The sequence below is a fragment of the Mastigoproctus giganteus genome, chromosome 8 (genome assembly GCF_048544385.1).
Source record: "Mastigoproctus giganteus isolate SK-2022 chromosome 8, ASM4854438v1, whole genome shotgun sequence".
Taxonomy (NCBI): domain Eukaryota; kingdom Metazoa; phylum Arthropoda; class Arachnida; order Uropygi; family Thelyphonidae; genus Mastigoproctus; species Mastigoproctus giganteus.
The window spans coordinates 17,646,494-17,673,735 of record NC_143582.1 but is presented as its reverse complement, the minus strand read 5'-3'; the positions used below and the strand labels follow the sequence as shown (position 1 = coordinate 17,673,735).

Sequence of the window (27,242 nt, the reverse complement as noted above, 5' to 3'; positions counted from 1 at the left end):
TTCAAATACTTAAAAAATAAAATTTTAAAATTCTATTTCTTATACAGATTCCATAATTCCAAATGAGACATGTTTACAGGGAATCTAATTTACGGTGCACTACATAAATAGGAAATAAGTAATAACTCAGCCACATAATCATAGGCCATATAATAATCTAATATGCTGCTATAAATGAATAATCAAATACAGGAATACAAAAAAAAAAAAAAAAAAAAAAAGCTGGTTTTTTTTTTTTTTTTTTTTTTTACTTCTAACAAAGTAACCTTTGAATTACAAGATTAATGTATTTCTCGAAATCTCAAAATTAATTTAATAAACTTGTTTTCGATTGATACAGATCTATGGGTAAATAAAGTGTGTGTGTGTGTGTGTGTGTGTGTGTGTGTGTGTGTGTGTGTGTGTGTGTGTGTGTGTGTGTGTGTGTGTGTGTGTGTGTGTGTGTGTGTGTGTAGGAGATCAGTTGAGAGACTCTTTATGAAATGCTAATATAATACAACATTTCACCTCATCTTATACTTAGGTACATATTATACATAAGGACATAAGAGAAATAAAATAAATCTAAGACTTATGAAAAATAAATATGCAATTTCCAGATATTTCCTAAAACGTAAGATAAAAAAAGGATTTAAAAATTACTCACTCTTCTAGGATGGATTTCAAGTAACCTATTACATCCATTGTTTTATATTTTTTATTATCGATCATACTTTTCAGAGGTTCGCTGAGACTGCAGCCTCGGGTATTAAGATTCCAGAGCTTATTAAGAAGTCCCATTTCAGGTGGTAAACAGCACACTTCTGCATTACCACTAACATTTAAAACTGATAAGTTAGACAGCTCGGCAACAGATAGTGGAACGTCTCTGATATTGTTATTACTGACATCCAACATAGATAAATTGGGAAATAAGATCTTGCTTCGGATCATAGTCTGACTCTCCTAGAAGGTGCGACCATAATTAAAAATATATTAAATATGTGAATTAGTTAATAATAAAAAAACAATCATTTTAATCCAGCCTGATTTAATATTATAATTAGCTTTCTCTTATTTTATAAAAATGTGTTAGTTTATAAAGTTTATAATGAGTTATACAATTTGGTGTAACAATTTGACACCAAAGATAAAAGTGCACACAGCTGTTATAAAAGGTTTGACCTCTAAAAACCAATAATTTACTTATTTATGGTGATTTCAACAGGAAATTTTGAGAAACAGAAATATAAATCCATAAAGCTTGTATAGATCAGCTATTCTGCTAGAAATTTTGTTAAGAAAGTATTTTGGAACCTTTTTTAAAAATTAATAATATTAATAATACTGGTTTTATTTTGATTTTTGCAAAATAAAAGGAAAGTAACTTTTTAAATTAATTCTTTTATGTTAATTCTGAACCTGGATACAAATTTTACAGCATGCCACTATTTAAAAAAAAATGTAATAAATGATTTTTATAACAACACTGGAAAATAGGCATCACTTACTGAATGAGGAGTGTGCTCAGAGTCATCAACTATTTCATGTCAAAACAATGTGGGCTATTAAAATTGATCACATAAATGGTTATATTAAAAACAATTGCTCACATAAAATATCTTTGCTCACATAAAAAATCTTGGAATTTAAAATGACTCTCCCACAAACACATCATTGATGGACAGAGGTTTTATGTATTCTAAATGGATGTCTTCTTAAATTCTTTTTTGAGGCAGTTCTTGGCATCTTATAGATGATTGTTGTAAACATCAATTTAATATCAAATGACACCAGAATATCTTGTGGCCTGGATTTCTGTGTATTTAAGTTTGTTAATACCTTGGTAGTTGGCTAAATGCTGATCTAGATTCAGAAGCAGAAATAAAGATGAGAATAGAGGTTGCAAGAAATTGCAAGAGGTTGCCTTCACAAAATATAGAATAATGTTGTGTAACAAAGCTTTAGATCTGTCAATCAGACTGAAATTTGTTATATGCCATGTGTGGTCCATACTATTACATGGAGTTGAAAGCCGGATTCTGAAAACATTTAGCATGAACAAAATAGATGCCTACGAATGGATCTACAGACTCATGCTAAAAATATCTTGGTTAGACAGAATCACCAACATTGAAGCCTTGAAAAGAGCTGGAAGAAAACATGAACTGTTGAGTTTAGTGAAGAGAAAGAAAACTGCCTACCTGGGACACATCCTTAGAAATGAGAAATATAAACTGCTCCAAGTAATAACAGAGGAGAAAACAGAGGGAAAGGGAGGAATGGGGAGGAGGAAACTTTCAGGGCTGAGAAACCTGCAACTGGACTGGTAGATAAGCTGAGGATCTTTTTCATCTTGCCAAGACAGAGAGGTACAGCATGGTGATCGCCAACCTCCAATAAGGAGACGGCATCAAAAGAAGATGTATGTTCTTAGCATTAGAATTAGTAGAGGCATACGATGCAAGAAAGCAAGCCTTATGCAGCATCAGCCAAAAAAAAACCTCCCATTTCACCCCTCCATTCATTCCAAATGCCTGTCCAGCTCAGCCTTAAATTTATTTAGGCTATTAACTTCCACAACAAGAGATGGAAGTCTGTTCCACCAATGAACTACCCACTGCCTAAGGCAAATTTTTGTGCATCTATTCTACAACCGTCTTTCCTTAATTTGAATCTAAGCCTCCTCAGGTTCTTAATCTCAGCAAGAGGAAGAATCCCATCAGCATTCAGCTTGCTGAACCCGTTCAAGGTCTTATATGCCTCAATCAGATCACAGCATATATCCACAAATCAGATCACAGCATATATCCACAGTGCATTCCCATCACTTTTTTAATTAGTGCACAGAGTATAAACATAATCTTGTATATTTACACTTTCACATTGCAGAATGAAGTAAATCTACTATGGCTCATTTACAGATTCTTTATATTAATAAATCACCAGATCAAAAAATCTTTCTTCATGTTATTTCAAATATTTGAAATCGGGTGTAGTCCCCCAATGAAATACCTGCATTATGTATCAATCTATTATAGCATGCATCAAATATTTCAAATATTTTAATTTTTATTTCTCTTATATTTAGATTTTTATAACATTAAAATATATTTATCCACCTTCTATTTGATTTTTGCTATTTCTTTGCAATTATTTTAATCATTTATTTTTGCTTTATAGCTTCATTCCTTCTTGCTTTCTAATTGGCTTTCTAATTTAGCCTTTAATTTCTTATAATTCAATATATCATTTAGGTTTTTTCGCATTCTTTCCTTATCATCCACCTTTAATACTTCTCTCTCTCTCTCTCTCTCTCTCTCTCTCTCTCTCTCTCTCTCTCTCTCTCTCTATCCTTTCCCTACTAGTTTTAGCACCCTGTGTTCTTTACAATTCCATATGTTAGCTCTATCTCTCGCTTAATTACTTTAACCTTAAATATATACTTTTGTATTCTCTGCAGCTGCTAAGCGCATTTAGGTGCATTTGGCATATAATTTTTTTACATAATTGTTATATGTTATAAAATTGTTATAAACTGCTATCTCCATATTGTATAAGTTACTTTAACTCAATTATCCAAACTTTACATATACATGAGTTGTTGCAATAAAGTACCTGGACTGGTGCTATTGCAGTCACATTTGATAAGTTTTAATATAAATGGAAATGGTATGTTGTAGTTCAAACTTCCTCCAACAGATGGTGACACAGAGAATGTCTAGTAGACTGACAGGTTGCAAGTAACAACTAGTTTTGTTAGTAGGTTAATGTTCTGTGTTATAATTTTGCAATGGAGCAACAAAAGAATAACAAAATTTGCTTTAAACTGGGAAAATCCGTAACAGAAATATCTAACCTGTTAAAAACTGCTTATGGTGATGAAAGGTTAAGTTATACCTGTGTGCTTCAATGGTATAAATGGTTCAAAGATGGAAGTGAGGATGTTTACGATGACCCAAGAAATAGGCATTTGTCAACCTCTCGAAATCAGGACAGAGTTACAAAAGTTCAGGATATTGTAGCAAAAGATTGAAAATTTATGCCACACAGCCTCAAAGATGAGCAGAAGCAACAAAGAGTATCATCGCACAAAGACTTCATCCAGACTTGTCAAGACAATTCTAATTTCTTCGACTGTACTGTCACTGGAGATGAGTGTTGGGCGTTTCAGTATGACCCAGAGACAAAATGTCAGAGCATGCAGTGGACTTCAAAAATCATCACCAAGGCCCGTAAGTTTTGTTTACAGAAGTCCAGTATCAAGATAATGCTGATCATTTTTTTCGATAAATGGCATGATTCACAAGGCATTTATACCCAGAAAGAGAGAGTCGATGCTGCATTTAAGTACAGATGTGTCAAAGACTATAGAAACACATTTCTCGGGTAAGGTCACAATCTTGAGAGAAAGGTAGCTGGTTCTTGTTGCACGACAATGCTTTTGCCCTTTCCACACTTGTCGTGAAGACATTTCTGATGAAACATGGTGCTGTACAGATCAACCATCCACCCTACTCTTCCCATCAGGCATCAGTGGACATATTCCTCTTTCCAAAGGTGAAATCTGCTCTTAAAGGAAGAAGATTTCTGGATTTTGAGGACATAGGAAAACATAACTGCTAAACTGAACATCATCGCTTTGGATGCCTTCATTGATTCTTCTCAGAAACTTTCAGAATGGTGTAATAAGAGCATTCAATCCTGATGATTACTTTGAATAAAAACAAAACATTTTTGAGCTCCTTAACTTTGTGTTCTTTTTTATTGTACCAGTTTGAGAACTTTATTGCCACACCTCATATATATTGTGCTATAGAAAAAATAAACTCTACATGCTATTATTATTTTTAAAGAAGTAGTGACTTACTCTTCCTGAAGTTGAACTGGAATCTAAGGAATCTTGAGATTTTGTTTCTTCTTCCTCCTCGTCATCCACTGTAAGAACAAGCCGGTCAAGTCTGTTATCAGCTAAGATGAGGGTTCGTAAATTTTCTAGCCTTGTGTGCCTTCGATGTATGCAAAGAGAACTACTAAGTGACTTCATTGAGCCCCAAGAGTGAAGCCCAGGAGATGAATTGCGAACTGTGAAAATGATTTAAAAATTATTTTAAAATACAAAATGTATGAAAATAATATTTTTTTAAAATAATGTTTTATTTTAAATATGAATTTTAATATTAGTTTTAGCAAAATGATGTAAGGAAGCAAGCTTAGGTAGCACCAGCCAAAAATAAATAAAATAAATACAAATTTAAATTAAAAACTAAAGTAACTAATATCATTTTTTCCCTCACTTCATTTACCTGTTCCTTTCAAGTATTAATCAAATTCTTCCTTAAATTTGGATAAATTTCCAGCCTCCACAAAGTAAGTGAAAGTTTATTGCCACAGTCAATGATCCTTTGACTAAAGGAAAATTTTTGGACATTCAGTCTACAATTATTCCCTCTTGATTTATATTTATGATCCCTTGTGTATGTAACTAAGTGTAAATTCCCCTAGAACTTAGTTTACTCAAATGAGATGGCAGCCCTGTAGATAATAAATAAGAAATAGGCTTTTACATTAGTTGGAGTGACCTCTCTTCAAGGCCCCCCCAATTGTGCCGTGCCTATGATGTGTGATATCATAGGGATGAAGTCCTTGAATTTATCCTTCACATATTTCAGATTTGGTATAAAAAATTAAAAAAAAAGACAGCCTGTCATCCAGAATAATGCCCAGATACTTGACACAGTCGACAGACATTTGAGGGTCTATGTACATCCAGTTTAACCTTTAGCATTATGGTTCTGCTTTTGTTGTACATAGACTAATGCAAGGGTCTCCCTCTAGATCTACACTACTGGTTTATTCATTCAGTGCACTGAGCACAGCAGTGGCATGAACAACCAGGGCAGAACTAGAGTGGAGTCCTTGAACAGGAGGACCACGTCAGCAGCACAGGAACACACATAGTGCCCGGAAAGGAGCAGGCAAGCCATTCACCTAGAACTATATTTTCTAGCAGTGGGCCTACTGATGGAACATGGCAAGCAATCTCTATAAATAGATCTAGTATGCCAATAATATAGGGTCTAAATAGTGAGTTTCCTGTAGCAGTAACTGAGGAGGGAGTTGCAACTTGGCTGTAAACTTCTTTGAAGCAGCTGGATTCACTGGTCATGAAAACAGCACAGACATACTGCCTGCTCTGCCAAGTTATTAACTGTGTGTAGAATGTGTAGAATATAGGAAAGTACAATCATTGAATTTTTTCTCTTTTAATGCCAAACTGATGGCAGCTGGTCATGGTCTTTTCTTTTCTTCAAAAGGTTGCTCGAGCAGGGAGATGATCAAGTGCTCAAAGACCTTACCCAGAATGGGTAGGGAAGCAACTGGCCGATATGCCTCTGAGACAGCTGGGTGGGATGATCCTTGGGGATAAAATGGAGGACTCTGTGCTTCCAACACAGAGGAAAGTCGTCTTCTTGAAAGCAAGAGAGTTAAAGAGTTCAGTGAGAAGATCATAGAAGAGAATCTGTTCTCAGTGGGGTCTAGCTGAGAAGTGTCATTCTTGACCCTTTGAATGCCTAGGTCAACTTCATCTTTTGAGATGTGAGGATATTCCATGAATGGAGGAGCGTGATCTACATTGTCTGTGATGATTATGTGTTGTTGGGTGCTTCCCAATATTAGGTCAACCTTGATGACAATTGCACCTGGAATCTTTTCCATGGTGTCATTCCAATTTGTGGTTTTAAGAGATCCACTGTCCATTATAGAGTTGATAATGGCACTGGTTGACAGCTCGTTGCACACCATTTTATGTATCACTCCCCCAAGGATAAAGTGACACCATGCCTTTTGTTTTTCATGTTAGATTATGTTAATATACCCATTTATAGTCATCTTAAAAACTTATTTGAAGACAAAAACTTATTTGGATGCATATAAATTATCAAGCGACTCAGAAGCCTATGGCAGATATAAGTTAATTTGTAATCAGGTCACAAAGGAGGTTCGGCAGGCGAAGGCAGATTACCAGAAATCCTTGGCAAAAGATTCTAAGAAAAACAGCAAGGATTTCTTTGCTTATATAAACTCTAAAAGGAAGGGGATGAATCTGATTGGTCCACTTGACATAGATGGTTCGACTGTTGATGATCCTGCTCAGATAGCAAACAAACTGAATGAGTATTTTGCATCTACATTCACACATGAGGAATTATTAAGGTTTGAAAATGGCAGAAGGTTATCAAATTGTAGCAAGATACTTAATGATTTTGTAATAACTGAGAGCAAAGTGGAAAAGAAATTGTTGAAGTTAAACGTAAGAAAAGCACCTGGGGTGGATGGGATCTATCCAGTTATTTTAAAGGAGGCGGCAAAGGAACTAAGCAAACCCTTAGCCATAATTATGAGAGATCCTGGGACTCAGGGGAGGTTCCCACGGACTGGAGATGTGCAAATGTATCCCCAATTCACAAAGGGGGATCGAAGGGTGACACGAGTAATTACAGACCAGTTAGTTTAACTTCTGTTCCAGGTAAAATAATGGAGTCGCTGGTTAAAGATGCATTGCAGGATCATCTAGACAAGACTGCAGCAATAATTCAGACACAGCATGGGTTTGTTAAGGGAAAGTCTTGTCTGACAAATTTGATAGGATATTATGATGTGGTTACAAAGGAACTGGATGCAAAAAATAATTTTGATATCATATATTTGGATTTCAGGAAAGCTTTTGACACTGTTGCGCATGGAAGACTTGTACAAATTGGAGCAAAATGGCATTAAGGGTAAGTTGCTACAATGGATAAAAGGATGGTTACGTGCGAGAAGACAGAGGGTAGTAATCAATGGGTGCTGCTCTTCTTGGACTAATGTTATTAGTGGAGTCCCACAGGGTTCGGTGTTAGGTCCACTGTTGTTTTGTATATTTATCAATGATATTGATGAAGGTATATCAGGCTTAATGTCGAAGTTTGCAGATGATACAAAGGTTGGCAGGGTTGTTAATGACAGTAATGGCAGTGTGCTACTGCAACAGGATCTAGATAATTTGGACTAAGAAGTGGCAACTGAAGTTTAACCTTGACAAATGCAAAGTACTGCATATGGGTAGAAGTAACCCCAGAGAAACGTACCAACTGTGTGGTACTACACTTAAGGTGGTAGAAAATGAAAAAGACCTGGGAGTAATTGTGCAGGCAGATATGAAGTTTTCTGAGCAATGCAGACAGGCTGCCAGGGCAGGTCATGGGGTTTTGTCAATGATATATAGGAATTTTGCTAGCAGGGAAAAGGAGGTGATTGTCCCTCTGTATAAGGCAATGGTCAGGCCACGCCTTGAGTACTGCGTACAGGTCTGGAGGCCTCATTTTAGGAAGGATGTAGATTTACTTGAGCGTGTACAGAGAAGGGCAACAAGATTGGTGAGGGGAATGAAGGGATCCTCTTACCAAGAGAGGCTTAAGTTCTGCAAATTGCAGTGGCTGGAGACTAGGCACCTGCGCGGTGATCTTATTGAGGTATATAAGGCCTTGAATGGGTTGAATTCTGATGGGATCCTTCCACTTGTTCAGATTACGAACCTAAGGGGACATAAATTCAAATTAAGAAAAGACAGATGTAGAATAGATGTGTGGAAATTTGCCTTTAGCCAGCGGGTGGTTAATTGCTGGAACAAACTTTCATCTGTCGTTGTGGAAGTTGATAGGTTGAATAAATTTAAGGAGGAACTGGACAGGCATTTGGAGGGAATGGTGTGATTTTTTTTTTTTTTGGCTGATGCTGCATAAGCTCATACATTTGCATTCTTGCATCACATGCCGCAACTACTATTACTACTACAAGTGAAGGTCCTGTAATTCCTCTGATATGCCTTCAGGCATGCTTGAAGTCAGACATTCAAGATCACAAACTCAGGGCGTCCACCAGGACATGCTACTGGGTAGGCAGGTTTTTTTTTTCATGGTTAGGCTATAAGCCTACTTGAGGTCTTGGTTAAAGTCTGCTTTCTGTAACCTGTTCAGCTGGTATAATACTGAGGGGGCAGTACATGGATTCTTTCTAAGATAACACAATCAAGTTTGCCTCATTTAGCTGATCTGGTAGTAAATCTGTCATCCTAAAGGCTGCAGTGGTGGGGAGGAGTACTGGTGTTTGCAATCACAAAAGAGAGACTAAGCATATTCACTATTGGTTTGCAATTTGTGAACTTTCCAATCCAAGATCCTTCTAGCCTAGTCAGTGCTGAAGTAAACAAAGGTGATGTCTGAATTGGATTCTTCAATGGCAGAAGCGTGTGTTGTAGGGTTTCTGGGTTCATTAAGAATATCAAGATGACTAGCAAAGGCAATAAACTCCTTCAAGAGGTGGCCATGATGATTAGTTGTTTCATTATGCCAATGTGTAGACCTGACAGTGAAATCCATCGCAATGAGAAGAATGCCTATGCCCAGTAAGTCATAAGCATTTTCCAGCTGAGCAATGTAAGGTTGTAGTTCTTCACTGTATTGGAAGTAGGACAATGGTAATGTCAAGCAGCCAATGCACCCTTTTAATCATAACACAGGCTGTGAAAGGTACAAAGGATTGTAATCTCATAACAACCAGGTCAGGATTCTGACTAATGATGGCACCCTTATAGGTAAGATCCATAGTTCGGATCTTCCAGAAAGAGTGAAGTTATCCAATTGTCTTTCCCATAACACAATATGGTTCCTGAAGCAAGTGGTTCAGATCCATTTCCCTCATAACGTGTCAAATGATTAGCCACTGATACTGAATGTTGTGCACTGATATGTGCTAACTGCAGCTTATTAGTGTATTGCTTAAGATTGTGATCCATAACTGGTCTGAGAGTGGAGGTTATTGGCTGCTTGTTTATACATAGTGTAGGTGCCATCTCTTACAGAATGGATGCATGGATTGTTCACTATTTTACAATTTGCACATACTGCAGGTTGATTTTACCAGTCCTTACAGATGTGACTAATGACAGCACGATTCTTGCAGGAGGATTGCTTCTAGCATGGTCAAAGCCAAGATAATTAAAACATTTCATCACTGGAATAAAATGTCTGAAGCAGTGTGAAGCCCAGCTAACAAACAATCTGTTCTGATTGTCAAGGATGTTTCTAATTTTGGGGTGGTCTCCACAATTCAGTTGAGATTTTTCTTGGATCTGGTCATAACAGAGAAAGGGTTTCTGGCAAAAATCTCAGTAATAAGGTCCACTTTGCTGATAGTGTTGTCTACATGATACATAATTAAGCTAGGGTTTCTCTCCTTTGGGACCAACTAAAGATGTTACCAACAGCAAATTATAAATGGGAAGCATTCACGGAAGTAATCGTGGAAGCTACTAGGAAATATTGTTTAAGGCTTAGGCCTAAATGGATGTCAGGTGAACTAATGAGATTCATGGCGGAGAAGAAAAATGCATGGGATACGTAAAAATTATTAGGAGACACAGATGCCTATGGTAGATATAAGCTAGTCTGTAATCAAGTAACACAGGAGGTTAGGCAAGTGAAGGCAGATTACAAGAAATCTTTGGCAAAGAAAAGCAGCAAAGACTTCTTTACTTATGTAAACTCTAGAAGGAAGGGGATGAATCAGATTGGTCCACTTAATATTGATGGTTCAATTGATGATGATTCTGCTCAGTTAGCTGGCAAACTGAATGAGTAGTTGCATCTACATAAGGAATTCTGTAGGAAAGTGCAGGCCAGAATATCAAACTTTAACAGGGAGCCAAATGATTTTGTAATAACTGAGAGAAAAGTGGAGGATAAATTGTTAAAGTTAAACATAAGAAAGACACCCGGGGTGGATGGGAGCTATCCAGTTATATTAGAGGAGGAAGCAAAGGAAGTAAGCAAACCCTAAGCTATGATTATGAGAGCATCCTTGGACTCAGAAGAGGTCCCCATGGACTGGAGATGTGCAAATATATGCCCAATTCACAAAGTGATCAAAAAGTGACCAGAATAATTACAGACCTGTTAGTCTAAACTAAAACTAGTCTAAAATGATGCCGTTCTCAGCTATTTTAGAGTTTGCTGCATACTGATGCTATTGCACAAACTTGTATGTCAGTTAAACTTTCACACAGCCTAAGGCTTAAGCCCTAAAAGCGTTTTAGTTTGATTCACTTCATACACCATCATTACATCACCAGGGTACCTACACACCCACCAAGGATAGGCCAAATAGCCTTGAAATGGTGCCATCTGGGTGGTAGTATCCGCTGAGAATAAGTGACAATAGTCTTCTCCATTGGTGAAATGTTACTTATGGTAATAGTAATAGAAGCATGTGATGCAAGAAAACAAGTGTATGAGCTTATGTAGCATCAGCTAAAAAAAAAAAAAATTTCACACAACCATTCCCTCTAAAAGTTTGTCCAGTTCCTCCTTGAATTTATTTAAGCTATCAACATCAACTTCCACAACAACAAATGGAAGTTTGTTCCATCTGTAATGCAATATCATGGCAAATCGTTGTGAAGATATTCACATCACAATATGAGATACACCTAAAATGATGCCGTTCTCAGCTATTTCAGAGTTTGCTGCATATTAACATGATGCTATTGCACAAATTTGTATGTTAGACCTGTTAATTTAACTTCTGTTATGGGGAAAATAATGGAGTCAATGATTAAAGAAGCATGCAGGATCATCTAGACAAGACTGCAGCTATTGTTCAGACAGAGCATGGGTTTGTTAAGGGGATGTCTTGTCTGTCCAATTTGATTGCATACTATGATGTGGTCACAAAGGAACTGAATGCAAAAATTAATTTTGGTATCATATACTTGGATTTTAGGAAAGCTTTTGATACTGTTGCACATGGAAGACTACTGTACAAATTGGAGCAGTATGACATTAAGGGCAAGTTTCTATTAGGGATAAAAGATGGTTGAATGGGAGATGACAGAGAGCGGTAATTAATGGAAACTGCTCTTCATGGACTAATGTTATTAGTGGAGTCCCCCAGGGTTCCGTGTTGGGCCCATTGCCGTGTTCTGTATTTATCAATGATATTGATGAAGCTATATCAGGCTTAGTGCCCAAGTTTGCAGAAAATATGAAGGTTGGTAAGGTTGTTAATGACAGTACGCTACTGCAACAGGATCTTGAAAAGTTGAGCAGATGGGCTGCTGAGTTGTGGCAACTGAAGTTTAACATTGACAAATGCAAAGTACTGCATATGGGTAGCAGTAACCCCAGAGTAACGTGCCAACTGTGTGGTACTACACTCAGGATAGTGGAGAATTAAAAAGACCTGGGCGTAATTGTGCAGTCAGATGTGAAGTTTTCTAAGCAGTGCAGATGGGCTGAAAGAGTAGCTCATGGGGTCAATGATATACAGGAATTTTGCTAGCAGGGAGAAGGAGGTGATTATATCCTTGTATCCTTGAAATGATAAGGCCACACAGGTCTGGAAGCCTCATTTTATGTAGAGAAGTTGGAATGAGTACAGAGAAGGGCAACAAGATTGGTGAGTGGAATAAAAGGTTGCCCTTACCTAGAAATGCTTAATTTCTGCAAATTGCAGCATCTGGAGACTAGGCACGTGCGAGGTGATCTAAATGAGGTGTATAAGGCCTTGAATGAAGAATCCCATCAGCATTGAGAAAGCTCAAAGCTGATGGGTTTCTTCCTCTTGCCCAGATTATGAACCTGAAGGGACATAGATTCAAATTAAGGAAAGACAGTTGTAGAATAGATGTGAGGAAATTTGCCTTTAGCCAGTGGATGGTTTCTGGGACAAACTTCCATTTGTCGTTGTGGAAGTTCACTGCTTAAATAAACTCAAGGCACAACTAGACAAACTTTTGGAGTGAATGGTGAAATGGGAAGGTTTTTTTTTTTTTTTTTTTGGCTGATGCCGTATAAGCTTGCTTTTATGCATCATATACCTCTACTAATGCTAATGCTAAAAATTTAAATATGAAATTATGTTTTTTGATTTTTTAAGGAGTCCTTATGTGCTGTAATGTAATAACTACATCGTACGTATAGCTTAGCTTAATTTTCAGCACTCACCTCATAGTAATCCGCTTAGCTGGTGGAGAGTTTTACCACATACATAGTGGTTATGGGATTCTAATAACTTACAGGGATTATGGGTTTAAAACTAAGTTATGGGTTATAAAAAATTTTTTAAGAAAGGAAAGTGCACCTTCCATTCCAAGGTTGCCTAATTAAATTAAATTAAATGAAGAAAAAAATAGAAGCTAACAGTTGCGCACGAGCGGCTTTCGAGATTCCTTGTCTTCAGTTAGCTATAGCGGGGGGGAAAAGGAGAGCGCGCTTGTGTTATATATGGGTTGGGTTCCCGAAATGCATTTCAGTGCACGTGGAAACTTAATGCATGCTAAATTCCAAATGGGGAAGAAATTGGTGGGAATCTTTTTGTTTAACACGTTGAGTGATGTATGGCGCTTAAACCATTCGATGACGAGGGCTTCGTTTTCAAGGATTTTGTAGCTAGAATTTAATTTAACTACTGTGATGGCCGAATCGATGAGTGGGTTGTGATTTTGAGATTGGATGTGTTGTGTTAGTTCTGTACTTGCTGAATTAGTTTTGAAGCTATTAAAGTGGTAGTACTATAATAATTAATGATAGACACCAGCCAGGAATTAAACTAAAAATTTACTATACAATGAAATAATATACAATGAAATATGATGCAAATAAAATAAAACACTGATTAAATTATAGTTAAAATATAGTTAAAAACAATAAAATTAATTAAAATAAACTAGGTTAAAAGCGATAAAACAATACAATCTGGAGCTTTCGGAGAACTGCCGTCTCCTTCTTCAGCATACTACCAGTGCTACAACACATCCTTAAGTAGCCGGTCCATGGCACTCATGCACGTGATCATCAGACACATGATCTACATTCTCCATGCGCGTATCGGAAATGGAAGTGGCTCGGGAGCGTGTCAAACAGAAACGGTCATCCCTTCTGAGGACAACTGCCTCAAACAGGGGGTGTAAACGGATCCCCCTGTCCCTATTAATAGTATTGTGACTGGATGAACCGATTCGCAAGCTCTCGAGCCACTTGCGTTCCCAAAATCCATGGGCGCGGTCGGTAATGACCGCGTCTTCAGGGGAGATCCGATGCTGCTTTTCCCAGAAATGCTCTGCCACAGCAGACCTCGCATAGTTAGCAGTCTTGATAGCGGTCGTGTGTTCCCCCAGACGGGCCTTTAAACGTCGGCCCGTTTCCCCCACATAACACTCCTCACAATCCGGGCACTTAATCTCGTAGACCACATTGCTAGTATGGTCCTGGGCTACGGGATCTTTAACTTGGGATATCACTGTGTGCAACCTCCGACCCGGAAGTTGCACACAGCGAGTCTGGCACTCCCGCAATGCCCGTACAATACGTTCTGAAAGGCCCGGATAGTAAGGAATGTATGCAGTAGCCACAGGGGCAGGCCACTCCCTACGATTGGACTCAACCCTATGAATATATTTGTCCAAGACCCTCTGGGGGTATCCACATTTCCTGAGGTCTGCCGTGACTTTGCAAATTTCTATTTCCTTTTCTTCAGGGGTACTACAGTGGGTCCCCACCCTATTCAACAATGCCCTGGCTACACTGTTCTTATGATGACAAGCCTGTGCTGAGCTATAATGAACAAATTGGCCACGGCACATAGGCTTTCTATAGATCGTTGTTTTTAATCTAGATCCATCTCTGCTCACCAAGACATCCAGAAACGGGAGGGACCCAGCTTCTTCCACCTCCGAGGTAAATTGTATAAATGTGGAAAAGCTGTTGAGCATATTGAGCACCTCATCTTCCTTTCCCTTTTTTAAAATAGTGAAGGTATCGTCCACATATCTCCTCCACTCGCGCATGGGGAAATTCAACTGATGAAACACCCTAGTTTCCAGTTCCTCCATTGCCAAATTAGCCACAATGGCACTGATGGGGGAACCCATGGCCGTGCCATGGACCTGCTTATACATAACTTTTTGAAACACCATGGTAGTGCTTGCGAGGCAAAATTCCACACCTTTACAAATATCATCAATGCTTAGTAAAGATCTAGCACTAAAGCAATCATCTCGTTCCAAGGCCGATCTTACACAATGCACCCCATGTTCAATGGGGATACATGTGAACAAGGATACCACATCAAACGAAATCATGAGTTCGTCTTCACCTATAGATTGGCTTCTTATAAAGTTCACAAATTCCTTGCTGTTTCTGATTACTAAACTGGAGCGTCCCACCATAGGAGAGATGACTCCAGCTAAAAATCCAGATAAAGCATAAGTGGGACTACCCACAAATGATACTATAGGTCTCAACGGAATGCCCACCTTGTGCGTCTTTGGGAGGCCATAAAACCGAGGTAATCGACAACCTGAGGCATGAAGAGACCAATAAACTTCTTTGGTTATTTTACCAGCCTTATGCCATCCCTGTATAATGTTGTTGACTTGTCTCTCCAAACCAGCTAACGGATTTCGATGGGTAACTTTATATATGTTGCTGTCCTGTAAAAGATCCAGAGCTTTTGCACAATAATCATCCTTATTCAGTACCACTGTGGATCTGCCTTTGTCGGCAGGTAACATTATGATATCCTCATCTTTTCTGAGTTGTCTTAATGCTCTTTCATGTTTATGACTGAGATTAGAATGTGCTGTCCTGGTCTGACTCAAAATAGCCGCAACCCTAACCCGTATCTCATCAGCTTGGGTAACAGGTAACTTGTTGATGGCTTTTTCCACTCCCATAGCTATCTCTGCAATGGGAGGTCTGGCAGGAACCAAAGCAAACTTTGGACCCAGGCTCAATACTTCCTCCTGTTCTCTGGTAAATTGTTTGCCACTAAGATTATGAATAAAGTTGCCAGTATCCCTGTTACGCACCACCACGGATTCCTCTAACAATCTATAAAATTTATAAGAAGCCAATCTATAGGTGAAGACGAACTCATGATTTCGTTTGATGTGGTATCCTTGTTCACATGTATCCCCATTGAACATGGGGTGCATTGTGTAAGATCGGCCTTGGAACGAGATGATTGCTTTAGTGCTAGATCTTTACTAAGCATTGATGATATTTGTAAAGGTGTGGAATTTTGCCTCGCAAGCACTACCATGGTGTTTCAAAAAGTTATGTATAAGCAGGTCCATGGCACGGCCATGGGTTCCCCCATCAGTGCCATTGTGGCTAATTTGGCAATGGAGGAACTGGAAACTAGGGTGTTTCATCAGTTGAATTTCCCCATGAACGAGTGGAGGAGATATGTGGACGATACCTTCACTATTTTAAAAAAGGGAAAGGAAGATGAGGTGCTCAATATGCTCAACAGCTTTTCCACATTTATACAATTTACCTCGGAGGTGGAAGAAGCTGGGTCCCTCCCGTTTCTGGATGTCTTGGTGAGCAGAGATGGATCTAGATTAAAAACAACGATCTATAGAAAGCCTATGTGCCGTGGCCAATTTGTTCATTATAGCTCAGCACAGGCTTGTCATCATAAGAACAGTGTAGCCAGGGCATTGTTGAATAGGGTGGGGACCCACTGTAGTACCCCTGAAGAAAAGGAAATAGAAATTTGCAAAGTCACGGCAGACCTCAGGAAATGTGGATACCCCCAGAGGGTCTTGGACAAATATATTCATAGGGTTGAGTCCAATCGTAGGGAGTGGCCTGCCCCTGTGGCTACTGCATACATTCCTTACTATCCGGGCCTTTCAGAACGTATTGTACGGGCATTGCGGGAGTGCCAGACTCGCTGTGTGCAACTTCCGGGTCGGAGGTTGCACACAGTGATATCCCAAGTTAAAGATCCCGTAGCCCAGGACCATACTAGCAATGTGGTCTACGAGATTAAGTGCCCGGATTGTGAGGAGTGTTATGTGGGGGAAACGGGCCGACGTTTAAAGGCCCGTCTGGGGGAACACACGACCGCTATCAAGACTGCTAACTATGCGAGGTCTGCTGTGGCAGAGCATTTCTGGGAAAAGCAGCATCGGATCTCCCCTGAAGACGCGGTCATTACCGACCGCGCCCATGGATTTTGGGAACGCAAGTGGCTCGAGAGCTTGCGAATCGGTTCATCCAGTCACAATACTATTAATAGGGACAGGGGGATCCGTTTACACCCCCTGTTTGAGGCAGTTGTCCTCAGAAGGGATGACCGTTTCTGTTTGACACGCTCCCGAGCCACTTCCATTTCCGATACGCGCATGGAGAATGTAGATCATGTGTCTGATGATCACGTGCATGAGTGCCATGGACCGGCTACTTAAGGATGTGTTGTAGCACTGGTAGTATGCTGAAGAAGGAGACGGCAGTTCTCCGAAAGCTCCAGATTGTATTGTTTTATCGCTTTTAACCTAGTTTATTTTAATTAATTTTATTGTTTTTAACTATATTTTAACTATAATTTAATCAGTGTTTTATTTTATTTGCATCATATTTCATTGTATATTATTTCATTGTATAGTAAATTTTTAGTTTAATTCCTGGCTGGTGTCTATCATTAATTATTATAGTATGGAAATTCCCAGTCCCATAGGCCTGTTTCAAGATAAAGTGGTAGTATGCACGCGTGTTGGAAATTTTTGATGTCCCGAATTTTGCTGTTGTACTGCATCGAATGGTTTAAGCGCCATACATCACTCAACGTGTTAAACAAAAAGGTTCCCGCCAATTTCTCCCCCATTTGGAATTTAGCACACATTAAGTTTCCACGTGCACTGAAATGCATTTCGGGAACCCAACCCGTACATAACTCAAGCGCGCTCTCCTTTTCCTCCCACTATAGCAAACTGAAGACGAGGAATCTCGAAAGCCGCTCGTGCACGACTATTAGCTTCTATTTTTTTCTTCATTTAATTTAATTTAATTAGGCAACCTTGGAATGGAAGGTGCACTTTCCTTTCTTAAAAAATTTTTTATAACCCACAACTTAGTTTTAAACCCATAATCCCTGTACGTTATTAGAATCCCGTAACCACTATGTATGTGGTAAAACACAGTATAGGTGGCGCCGGACCGTACAGTCACGTATGTGTGTTGCTCTCAATAATCATTAAAATTAATGAAGTTATGCCTTAGTTTATAAGGTGATTTTAGTATCGTTATACTCCTCAAGTGACTCTGAAGAAGAAGACACCAACTTCAAGGCGACCAAGACACCCAGGTATTTATTATTTGCAGTTCCTTTTCATATTACAGAATCTCATAATCGGACATGATCAAGCTGTATTAACGCTCGGAAAATTGACCAGCACCACTTACCGCTGCCGGCTACAGATCAAGGTCAGACTCCACTGCTGTAAGTTAGTACAGTACTTGCGATCAGTTGCCCTGGCGATACGCGTCAATTACTAATTCCTGGAAATTCACCCCCTCCCCCGGAAACAGATTAACTGCATTCCTAAAGTCGGTGACAAGCTTTCTGAACTAAATACTGTACCACTAATTCAGCCGGTTAAACCTTCAAACACGAGCATTTCCCATCAGATATCCAAATATGACAGAGTTAAATGAAGTCTTCACCACAGCTGAATGTAAATTATGCAAATTAAACACTGACCTATGCATTATTTGTGTTATGTGCTACGCTTCGTTTTGTGGATCATGCCTCAAAATTGATTTAAAAAAGATGAACAAGCAACGGAGACGCAATTTTTCATGTCTTTCTTGCAAGGAAATACCTGACAGTGACTCCCTCAACGGTGCATCAAGGGCACCTCCCCAACGTACTGAGATACCCTGCACATCAACCAAAACTACATCATCCGCACAGAAAAATAAAGCCATCCTACCACACCCCAGCATAAGCACCACACCGGAAACTTCCGATCAGCAGATACAAATCGCCGATGCCGACAATCATTCCCCCACAGATGACAGCGCTACCTCCACGTCTCTGTTGCAAAGCACAGCCGTTCCACGACTCCCTGGAGGAGTAATATATGATGTAGCTACCTCGGCCACAAAGTGCTGCCAAACGGTAACAACTTTGATGCACAGGGAAAACTGCCTGCAGATAAGTGATGATTATGTAATGCTCATAAACACGCAGCTGAATATGCTTATTAATGAGATTAAGCAAATCAAAGCCCAAAACTCAAGCCTACTTGAAGAAGTACAACAACTCAAGGCACAAGTAGCTGCAAATAAATTCACTGTAGTGAACCAGCCTTCTACCACAGAACCCAACCTTCAAAATAGCAAAAGAGAACAATCCACTAATCAGCTCAACAGGAAAGATGCAGATTTCAGTGAAGATAACTCTACCAAACCTGCATTTAACATCACCGGAGATAGCCACTCGAAGATCTCTCAGGTGGCCCGCTCTACAGTATCGACCCTAAATAATACCAAACCTAAAATGTTAGAGCAGACAATTCAAACTGGAAAGAGTCCATTAATACCCGCATTTGCAGAAGTAGTCACCAGCCAAAAAGACGATCATAAAATCCAAAAGATGCCAACAGCAAGGCTTACAAACTGCATGCACTCCCTGCCCAAGTCTCTTTTCTCCGATCAACAGGTTCCCTCAAAAGAAACCGGGATCATATATTCAACCCATCAAAATATGGAACGTGGAAGCCAAGAGGGAAAACAGGTGGCACACAACACTCCATTAAGGGGAATCACTCATATTCGTACAATATCACAGCGGTCCAGACCCGTGGGCAAATCTTTGTTTCTCGACTGGAACCAACTACTAAACCAGGCAGCATTAAGGCCATGTTTGCAGAACGTCACAGTATAAATATTGATGTGAGACAGAGAAGAACTAGGTACCCAACTTACGCATCTTTCATCCTTACCTGCCACCCAGAGATGATGAGCTTCGTGTTGGATCCAAGGCTATGGCCCCCTGGAACTCTCGTCAAACCCTTCCTAGATCAGACGCCAAGAACCGCAATAAATCACCAAAATCATCAACAAATACAATAGCAATTAAAACTATCAAGCTGCCAAGCCATAGAAACACAGAAGAATTCAAATGATTCTATTGAGAACAAAACTACTATGGGAAACAATATGTCCACATATCAATCAATCCAACTACCAGCCGTTTATGATGTCGATTCCCAAGGCTGCAAACCTGTCTCTAATATCCCTGTACATATCACAACGCACAATAGACCAGTGCGGCCCCAAAAAAGAAACCTACCACCTGTACGAACTCCGATTGCTAAGGCTACCACCATTCGAATTGTCTTTCAAAATGCAAGAAGTATCTGTAACAAGCTAGACACTGTCGAACAGCTTCTACTCTCGAAAACCCTGGATGTCCTCTGTATCGCTGAAACGTGGCTTGAGAATGGCCAGGACTCCATTGCCTGTGCACCTCAGGCTGGTTACCAGATGCTCTGCTCCTCTAGAGTAGATCGTAGAGGAGGGGGAGTCGCAATACTCTACAATACCACCCTCTTTTCATTGGTACATTCTGTGGTAAGCCAATCCCCTGCATTTGAAGCCGCCATGGTGTCCCTCAATCTTAACACCTACTTGATAGACATAGCAACAGTATATATTCCACCAGGTCCAAACAGTGATATCATTGAAGATGTAATCCATTGGCTAGTGAATCACCTCCACGCCTCTGCTAAGCACATTGTCTGTGGAGATTTCAATCTTCCTCCTACTCTCGCACATCTTAGTAGGATGCTCGTTAGCAGTATGGATTCACTGGGTATCAGCCTTCTCAACTGCCACCCCACGAGAGGACTCAATCTCTTAGATTTGGTATTCTCCTCAGCACCATGCGACCTCTTAGACAACCCTCACGATCTCTTTCGATCCGATCACGAACCCATTGCCATACTCCTGCACTTAGCCGCACCTAACTTCAATATTCAAGGCCCAAAAAAGAAAAAAATAATAACATCTCCCAAATTCATTGATCCACCACGATGTCTCGAAGCCGCATCCTCCATCCCTTGGGAAGTTCTCAACAATTGCGATCTCCAGTTGGCTGTGGACCTCATGACCAGGTGGATCCGGACCATTGCCAACTACGGAGCGACAAGGACTGTCTGCATCACTCCCCGTTCAAGAGCTTGGTGGACGCCTCCACTGAACAAAACCTTCCAAGAAAAACAAAATCTGCATAAGAGATGGAAAGAGTCAGGCACTGCACAAGATCGGATTGCCTTCTCCAGAGCAAGGGCAGTGTTCAACCGCCAGAAATCATCTGCAATCAAAAAACATCTAAAAGCAACCCTACAAAAAGGCAAACCATTTTACGACTCTCGGCATACAGGAATCCCTAAAACACTGGATCTTGAACTATGGATGGACTACATTGCACGGTTCTCGAACAATGTGGCCCCAACATATCCAGGCAACTTACCTGTCAACAACATCCCAACGGATATGCTCGCCACCGTTAGCATCACCAGGAAGCAGCTTATAACTGCTATGAATAGATTGCCACCCACCGCAACTGCAGGCCCTGACCTTGTGCCACAATTCATGATCAAGTGTCTCAGCACGTTTATCATCGATCCACTACTCTCAATTTTTAACCGTATCTTAATGCAGCACTACTTTCCCCCTCTCTGGAACAGATATGCTGTGAGGCCACATCCTAAATGCCAATCTGCATCCCTCATTAAACAGTTCAGGCCAATCTCTCGCTCTTCCAGCCTCTTGAAACTTATGGAGAAGGCATTACTCTCAACCATCACCAATCAAATCATGCCTCACAAACCCCCACAAATTCACTATGCCATTCCCGGAAGATCCACAGTCACCAATTTAACTTCTATAACCAGCACCATTCTCAGTGCACTAGAAGCTAAAGCAGAACTTGCCGTTACATATGTCGACCTGGAAGCTGCCTTCGACTCAATCAGCATTCCCTCACTCGTTCACCTCCTAGAAAATTACTTCCATATAACAGGCGACTTGTTGTGGTTTATCACAACCCTGCTATCAGACAGAATCATTGTCCTTACAGCGGATCAAAATATAATCTCAAGAAAAATCACTGCAGGAGTTCCCCAAGGCGGAGTCCTCTCCGGAGCATTATTTACTGCAGTCATTATTCCGTTTGTTCAAGAGAGAGAAGACATAATCTGCTATGCTGACGATATTAAGCTACACACCCAGATCAACCCGGAGGAACATATCTCAAAAATTAATGAAAAGATCAATCGAAAGCTACACGACTTAGAATCCTATCTCCATCAATTTGGACTACTTATTAATCCGGCAAAATCAGCCCAAATTGTCTTTTCGTTGAAGCACCAACCCACTGACGTCCAAGTTTCTCTAAATGGCATTCTCCTTCCAGTGGTAAATACACAAACAGACTTGGGAGTAGTTTTCGATTGCAAACTGACCTTCAAGCCCCACATCGACAAGCTCATAACAAAATTCTGCAAAATGCGGTGGACTACCAAACAACAACTACTTCACGTTAAGGATCTGGATGTGACTCGGCGGTACATATACACCTCTGTATACTCCGTCGTGTTATACGCCTCAGAAATATGGGCATCTGCAGCCCCCACGAATATCAAGCGTGTGTACTCCTCCAAATACTGGCTCCTTCGTTGGGTCACACATAAACATCATCGTCCACCCCAGCAAAGAACAACTGCGATGGCAACCGCACTGAATTTTGCCCGACTGCCAAATCTTATAATGGAAAGACGCCTCGCCCTAACTGTCAAAATGACCACTGGAATAATCTCGGAGCCAAACATATGGGAACTGTGCAGCTGGAGGATCCCTCAACCCGGACTGAGATCAGCTCCGACCCTTATAGCCAACCATAACAGACTAGCCCTCAGCAACCGCTTCCTCCCCAAGCAGATGCTTATCACAGTACAAGCAATCAAAGGCGACCTCTACAAATTTGTCAAGGACCGCAAATACCGGAGGGAGATCCTTGATGACCTACACCCAATCAGGCAAACTGCACAGTAATGTGGCAGTATAATAAATGTAAAAATGATGTCTGTATAATATTGTACATAATGTCAAAAATACTGTATAACATTTTTATGAATATTGTGAATAAGTTAACTGAAACGTATTATATTGTTGGCCCTGGGGGATGAACCCGAACTTCGATGTGGGCCCCGTCCTCAAGGCCTTTGTACACCAGCCAATGTGAAGCCCCTGGCATTCCTGCCGTGAAGGGTAAAATTGCATACATCCTTTGTACACAATAAAGATTATTTATTTATTTATTTAAAACTCTCCACCAGCTAAGCGGATTACTATGAGGTGAGTGCTGAAAATTAAGCTAAGCTATACGTACGATCTAGAAATTATGTTTTTTGTGACAAAAGTTCAATTTATAATTAGACAATTCATATTATAAATTTTACAATAACAACATCAAAAACATATCAATAAAATACAGAATTATGAAAATAAAAAATTTATTATTTATTTTAAAGCTAATAAAATATTAGCTTTAAAATAAATTAAAGCTAATACCTGTTGATAATCCAGAAGATGGCTTAGTAGGGACAGGTACAGTGCCCTCATGCTGATTATAACATGTCATGCTGTCTGGGGTAATCTCAGGATCTAATTTTCTCAAAGTAGGCCATGACTGAATATGGTTATGAGACAGGTCAAGATGCTTTAAGCCAGCAGGAAAACTACTTACTGATCCCATGTCTATAAGCCTATTATAGCTCAGATTTAGGCGAGACAGATTAATTGCAAAACATGCTAATATATGTGGCACAGCTTCATAAGCATTATGGGCAAGATTTAACGTTGTTAATTGACACCGATGATCTTTATTCAAGTCCTCTTCCAATGATCCTTCAATTACCTTTAAGGAAGAACTTAAATTATCATATCCATATAGCAATTATTCTTAATCATAAAATGTTAAATCTACTCCAAGAAGTCTTCTTTCAGCAAACAATAAAATTAGGTTAATTCTAACATTGGTATAAAATGCTTTCACAATAGTTCAAACAAGAATGTTCAGTTACTGCTATTTAGTTAAGAAGTTATAAAACAGAGTTAAAATCTACAGTAATGTTAAAATAAATCAAAATAAAAAAATTTATTATTTTCTTATAACAGTTTTGGAGATTGATTGAAGATGCTTTCCAAGCACAATATAAGGCGGCATTTACAGATATCAAGTTGGCAAGTAAACTTACCAGCTTGGACATATTGTAATATCTTACAATTAAAATTTAAAAAATAAATAAATAAATAAAATAATAACATATCTTTTACAATTATATCAGTTTGAATTTCAGTATTCCTTCAGTTTTAATCTGCATCACTGATTATTTTTTAATTAGTAGTATTAGTAGTGATACAAGGTAATGATCAAAAGAAGTGAGCTTATACAGCATCAAGCAAAAAAAAAACCCTTAACTACCCACCTCATCTGTCCAGCATCAAGCAAAAAACCCTTAACTACCCACCTCATCTGTCCATCCCCTCTAATAATTTGACTAATTCTTAAATTTATTCAAAATACCCACCTCCACAACAACAGATGAAAGTCTGTTTCAACAATCAAACATTCTATGGCTGAAAGCAAATTTTTGCATCTATCCTTGCAGGTAGTTTAGAATGTTTAAAGATGGCCATGATTCAATCACAAATCAGCAGTCCTAGAGCTTCAACCACTGCTGTTGCCACATAAATCATAAACACTGCTTCTGTGATCATGAGAGAAGATTGTTGTATAACAGTAAGGAAACTGGCAGAGATGTTGAGAATAATATTAGGAAGCATGCACAGTATTCTCTGTGACCATTTGCACATGACACATGCTTGTGCATGCTAGGTTCTGATACTACTCACACCTGAGCAACAGAAAGTTCGCATGGAGGTTTGTTAGGAGCTGCAATGGATGATAATTGAAAATAGTGAGGTTCTGCACAAGATTATAACAGCAGATAACACAAGACATTATCATTTGGACCCAGAGAGTAAGCAACAAGCTCCATTTGGAAGTCTATGTCATCACCAACACTGAAAAAAGCAAAAGTTGTGGCTTCTGCAGGAAAGATTATGGTCATCTCTTTTTTGATATTCAATGACTGGTTTACCAGCATATTATGCCACATCATATGACTGTTACAGGACCTTATTAGAGAACTGTGCTGCACAATCTGCAGGATCACATTTGTCACAAATGACCAAGACGGCACTGTCATCGAGTACTTAGCCAGCACAGGGGCTCATATCTGGTGCATATGGGCTTGGCACACCCAGGGTCCTGAGCTGGATATCATTATTCTTCTCTTTCTTGGTGATTCCCCTCCCCCCCCCACACACACGGTAACTCAGAAATTTGGTTCCTCATCCGTCCTACAAGCCCTGACCTTGCATCCTACAATTTTTTTTTTCCCCCAAAGTTAAAGAAAGAGCTGTGATGAAAATGTTTCCAGTCATCAGAAGAAGTTGTAAAGACGTCAGAGGAAATTCTCAAAAGTATGTCCAAAAATGGTTTCTACCATGTTTTGAAGAATGGCAGAAACGTTGGAGTAAGTGCATTTCATCAAATGGGGACTACTTTGAAAAGGACCATCAAAATATGGATGATTAATAAGGGTATGTTGTAAAAAAAATAAATAAATAAAAAAAATCATCCTTGGCTGTTCAGTAAAGAATGATTTCAGTAAAGTAAAGAAAGAATGACCAAAAAAGTTCAGAACCTTGGATGGAAGTTGCAATAATTCGTAACCTGTGATTTTTTTCTAAGTTCTTTCCTAAACATCTGAATTATGAATAACCTAAAACAAATACCGTAAATTATTACTAAGAGGCATGTCATGGAGAAACCTCAAGAGAACTGAGGCCATGATTATACACATGGAAAGTGTGATCCCAGCACCAACATTGCCAATAACGACTGAAGTGTAGAAAGGACTTCAAATGACACATCAAACAATAATGGTGACACACATTGCAACTAGAAATACTTTTTAAAAGTGGAAAAATGCTTTTCACATTATTATCACAAGGAGACAGTATGAATGACACAATCGGCAAAAGTATATATGACCATCCAGGACTTCAACTACTATAAGTGAGAGAGGGTTGGTGGATTCTAACCAACCCCCAATTTGAAGAGGACATTTATGAAGGCAGTAGCAGAATCTGATGGGGAAAATGCACCAATCTTATGGAAATTATGGAGAGAATTCAAAGTGCTGGATGCAATAAAGATTATTATATGGTCTTACATCAAGGAGAGCAATACAAATGAATTACAAAAAATAACTGTCTGACTTTCACAAGTGAATTATGAAACACTGAACCCAATCAGGTAGCAGTGGCAGCCGAGGTTATAGTGATTGCTAAATAATTACTTAGAAGTGGAGCTTTAAGATGTAGTTCCCTCCCCCAATTCTTCAGCATGAGCTAAATTCTTATGCCAAAAAATTGAGGAATGACGAGCTTACAGAACTACTACCAGTTAAGTCCTGCAATATGCACTCTTATGGCAACAGAATTAAATGAAGCATTCACACTTTTTTAAGAAAGTTAAGATTTGTTTTTATGTTTATAATATTAATATATATGTTCTTACTGTGATTTTTTCTATATTTTTCTATAATTTATAGAAAAAATATTGCAGTGATCATCTCAAGCTCCATATCTTATCAAAAAATCCACCATGCTTCCATCTCTATTTTTGCTTGCTTCTACAAGGGCTGTAGAAACAGTGCTGGTATATTCATCTTACTGAGCTTGATTAATATCTTTTTGTGATAACTTAATACAAAGATTAGGATTAGCTCCATTATGGAACTAAACACAAACCATTCTATTCTATGGTTTGTTTTTCAGAGCAACATGAAGGACTGTTTCTGTATTGTTATTGCTTGTTTTTGTTTTATTTGGTTTTTAGGAGCATTTGCAACTAAGGCCATATTGCTCCAGGAAATGCGGTGGTCATTCCCTGACCTTTCTGCATCCTCCGTATTTGCTGGTGACGGGCTCGAACCCCAGTCTAATCAAGAAGCGTGTGCAACGCACTGCTGCTGCTTCCCACCTGGCTACAGAGGCACCATTGTTATTGCAATACAGAAATTATTGCAATACACATCTAAATCAATAGGACTAATGCTGGTTTCTATCCTTTCTTCACTGTATTCAGTACTGTTCTCCAAGCTCAATTCTGCCATAACAAGTTGAAGCCCACTTGCAATCGGCTGCTTTGGACTTACAAATTTGTTCTCATTTCTTCTCTTAAATTCTAAATTATAGCAACATATCCATAATTCTTTGATTTCCAACATA

The 27,242-nt window shown here is 39.2% G+C and overlaps 1 protein-coding gene across 1 annotated transcript in view; it reads right to left on the bottom strand.

Moving 5' to 3' along the window:
- Lrrk (Leucine-rich repeat kinase) overlaps positions 1-27,242 on the bottom strand; it is a 431,475-nt gene that overhangs the window by 279,898 nt on the left and 124,335 nt on the right. The window contains exons 9-11 of the mRNA XM_090380151.1: positions 23,451-23,796; positions 4,850-5,064; positions 647-918 (exon numbers count right to left, since the gene is read on the bottom strand). Of these exons, the coding sequence (XP_090236277.1) occupies positions 647-918; positions 4,850-5,064; positions 23,451-23,796 (833 nt within the window). The remainder of the gene's footprint in view (positions 1-646; positions 919-4,849; positions 5,065-23,450; positions 23,797-27,242) is intronic.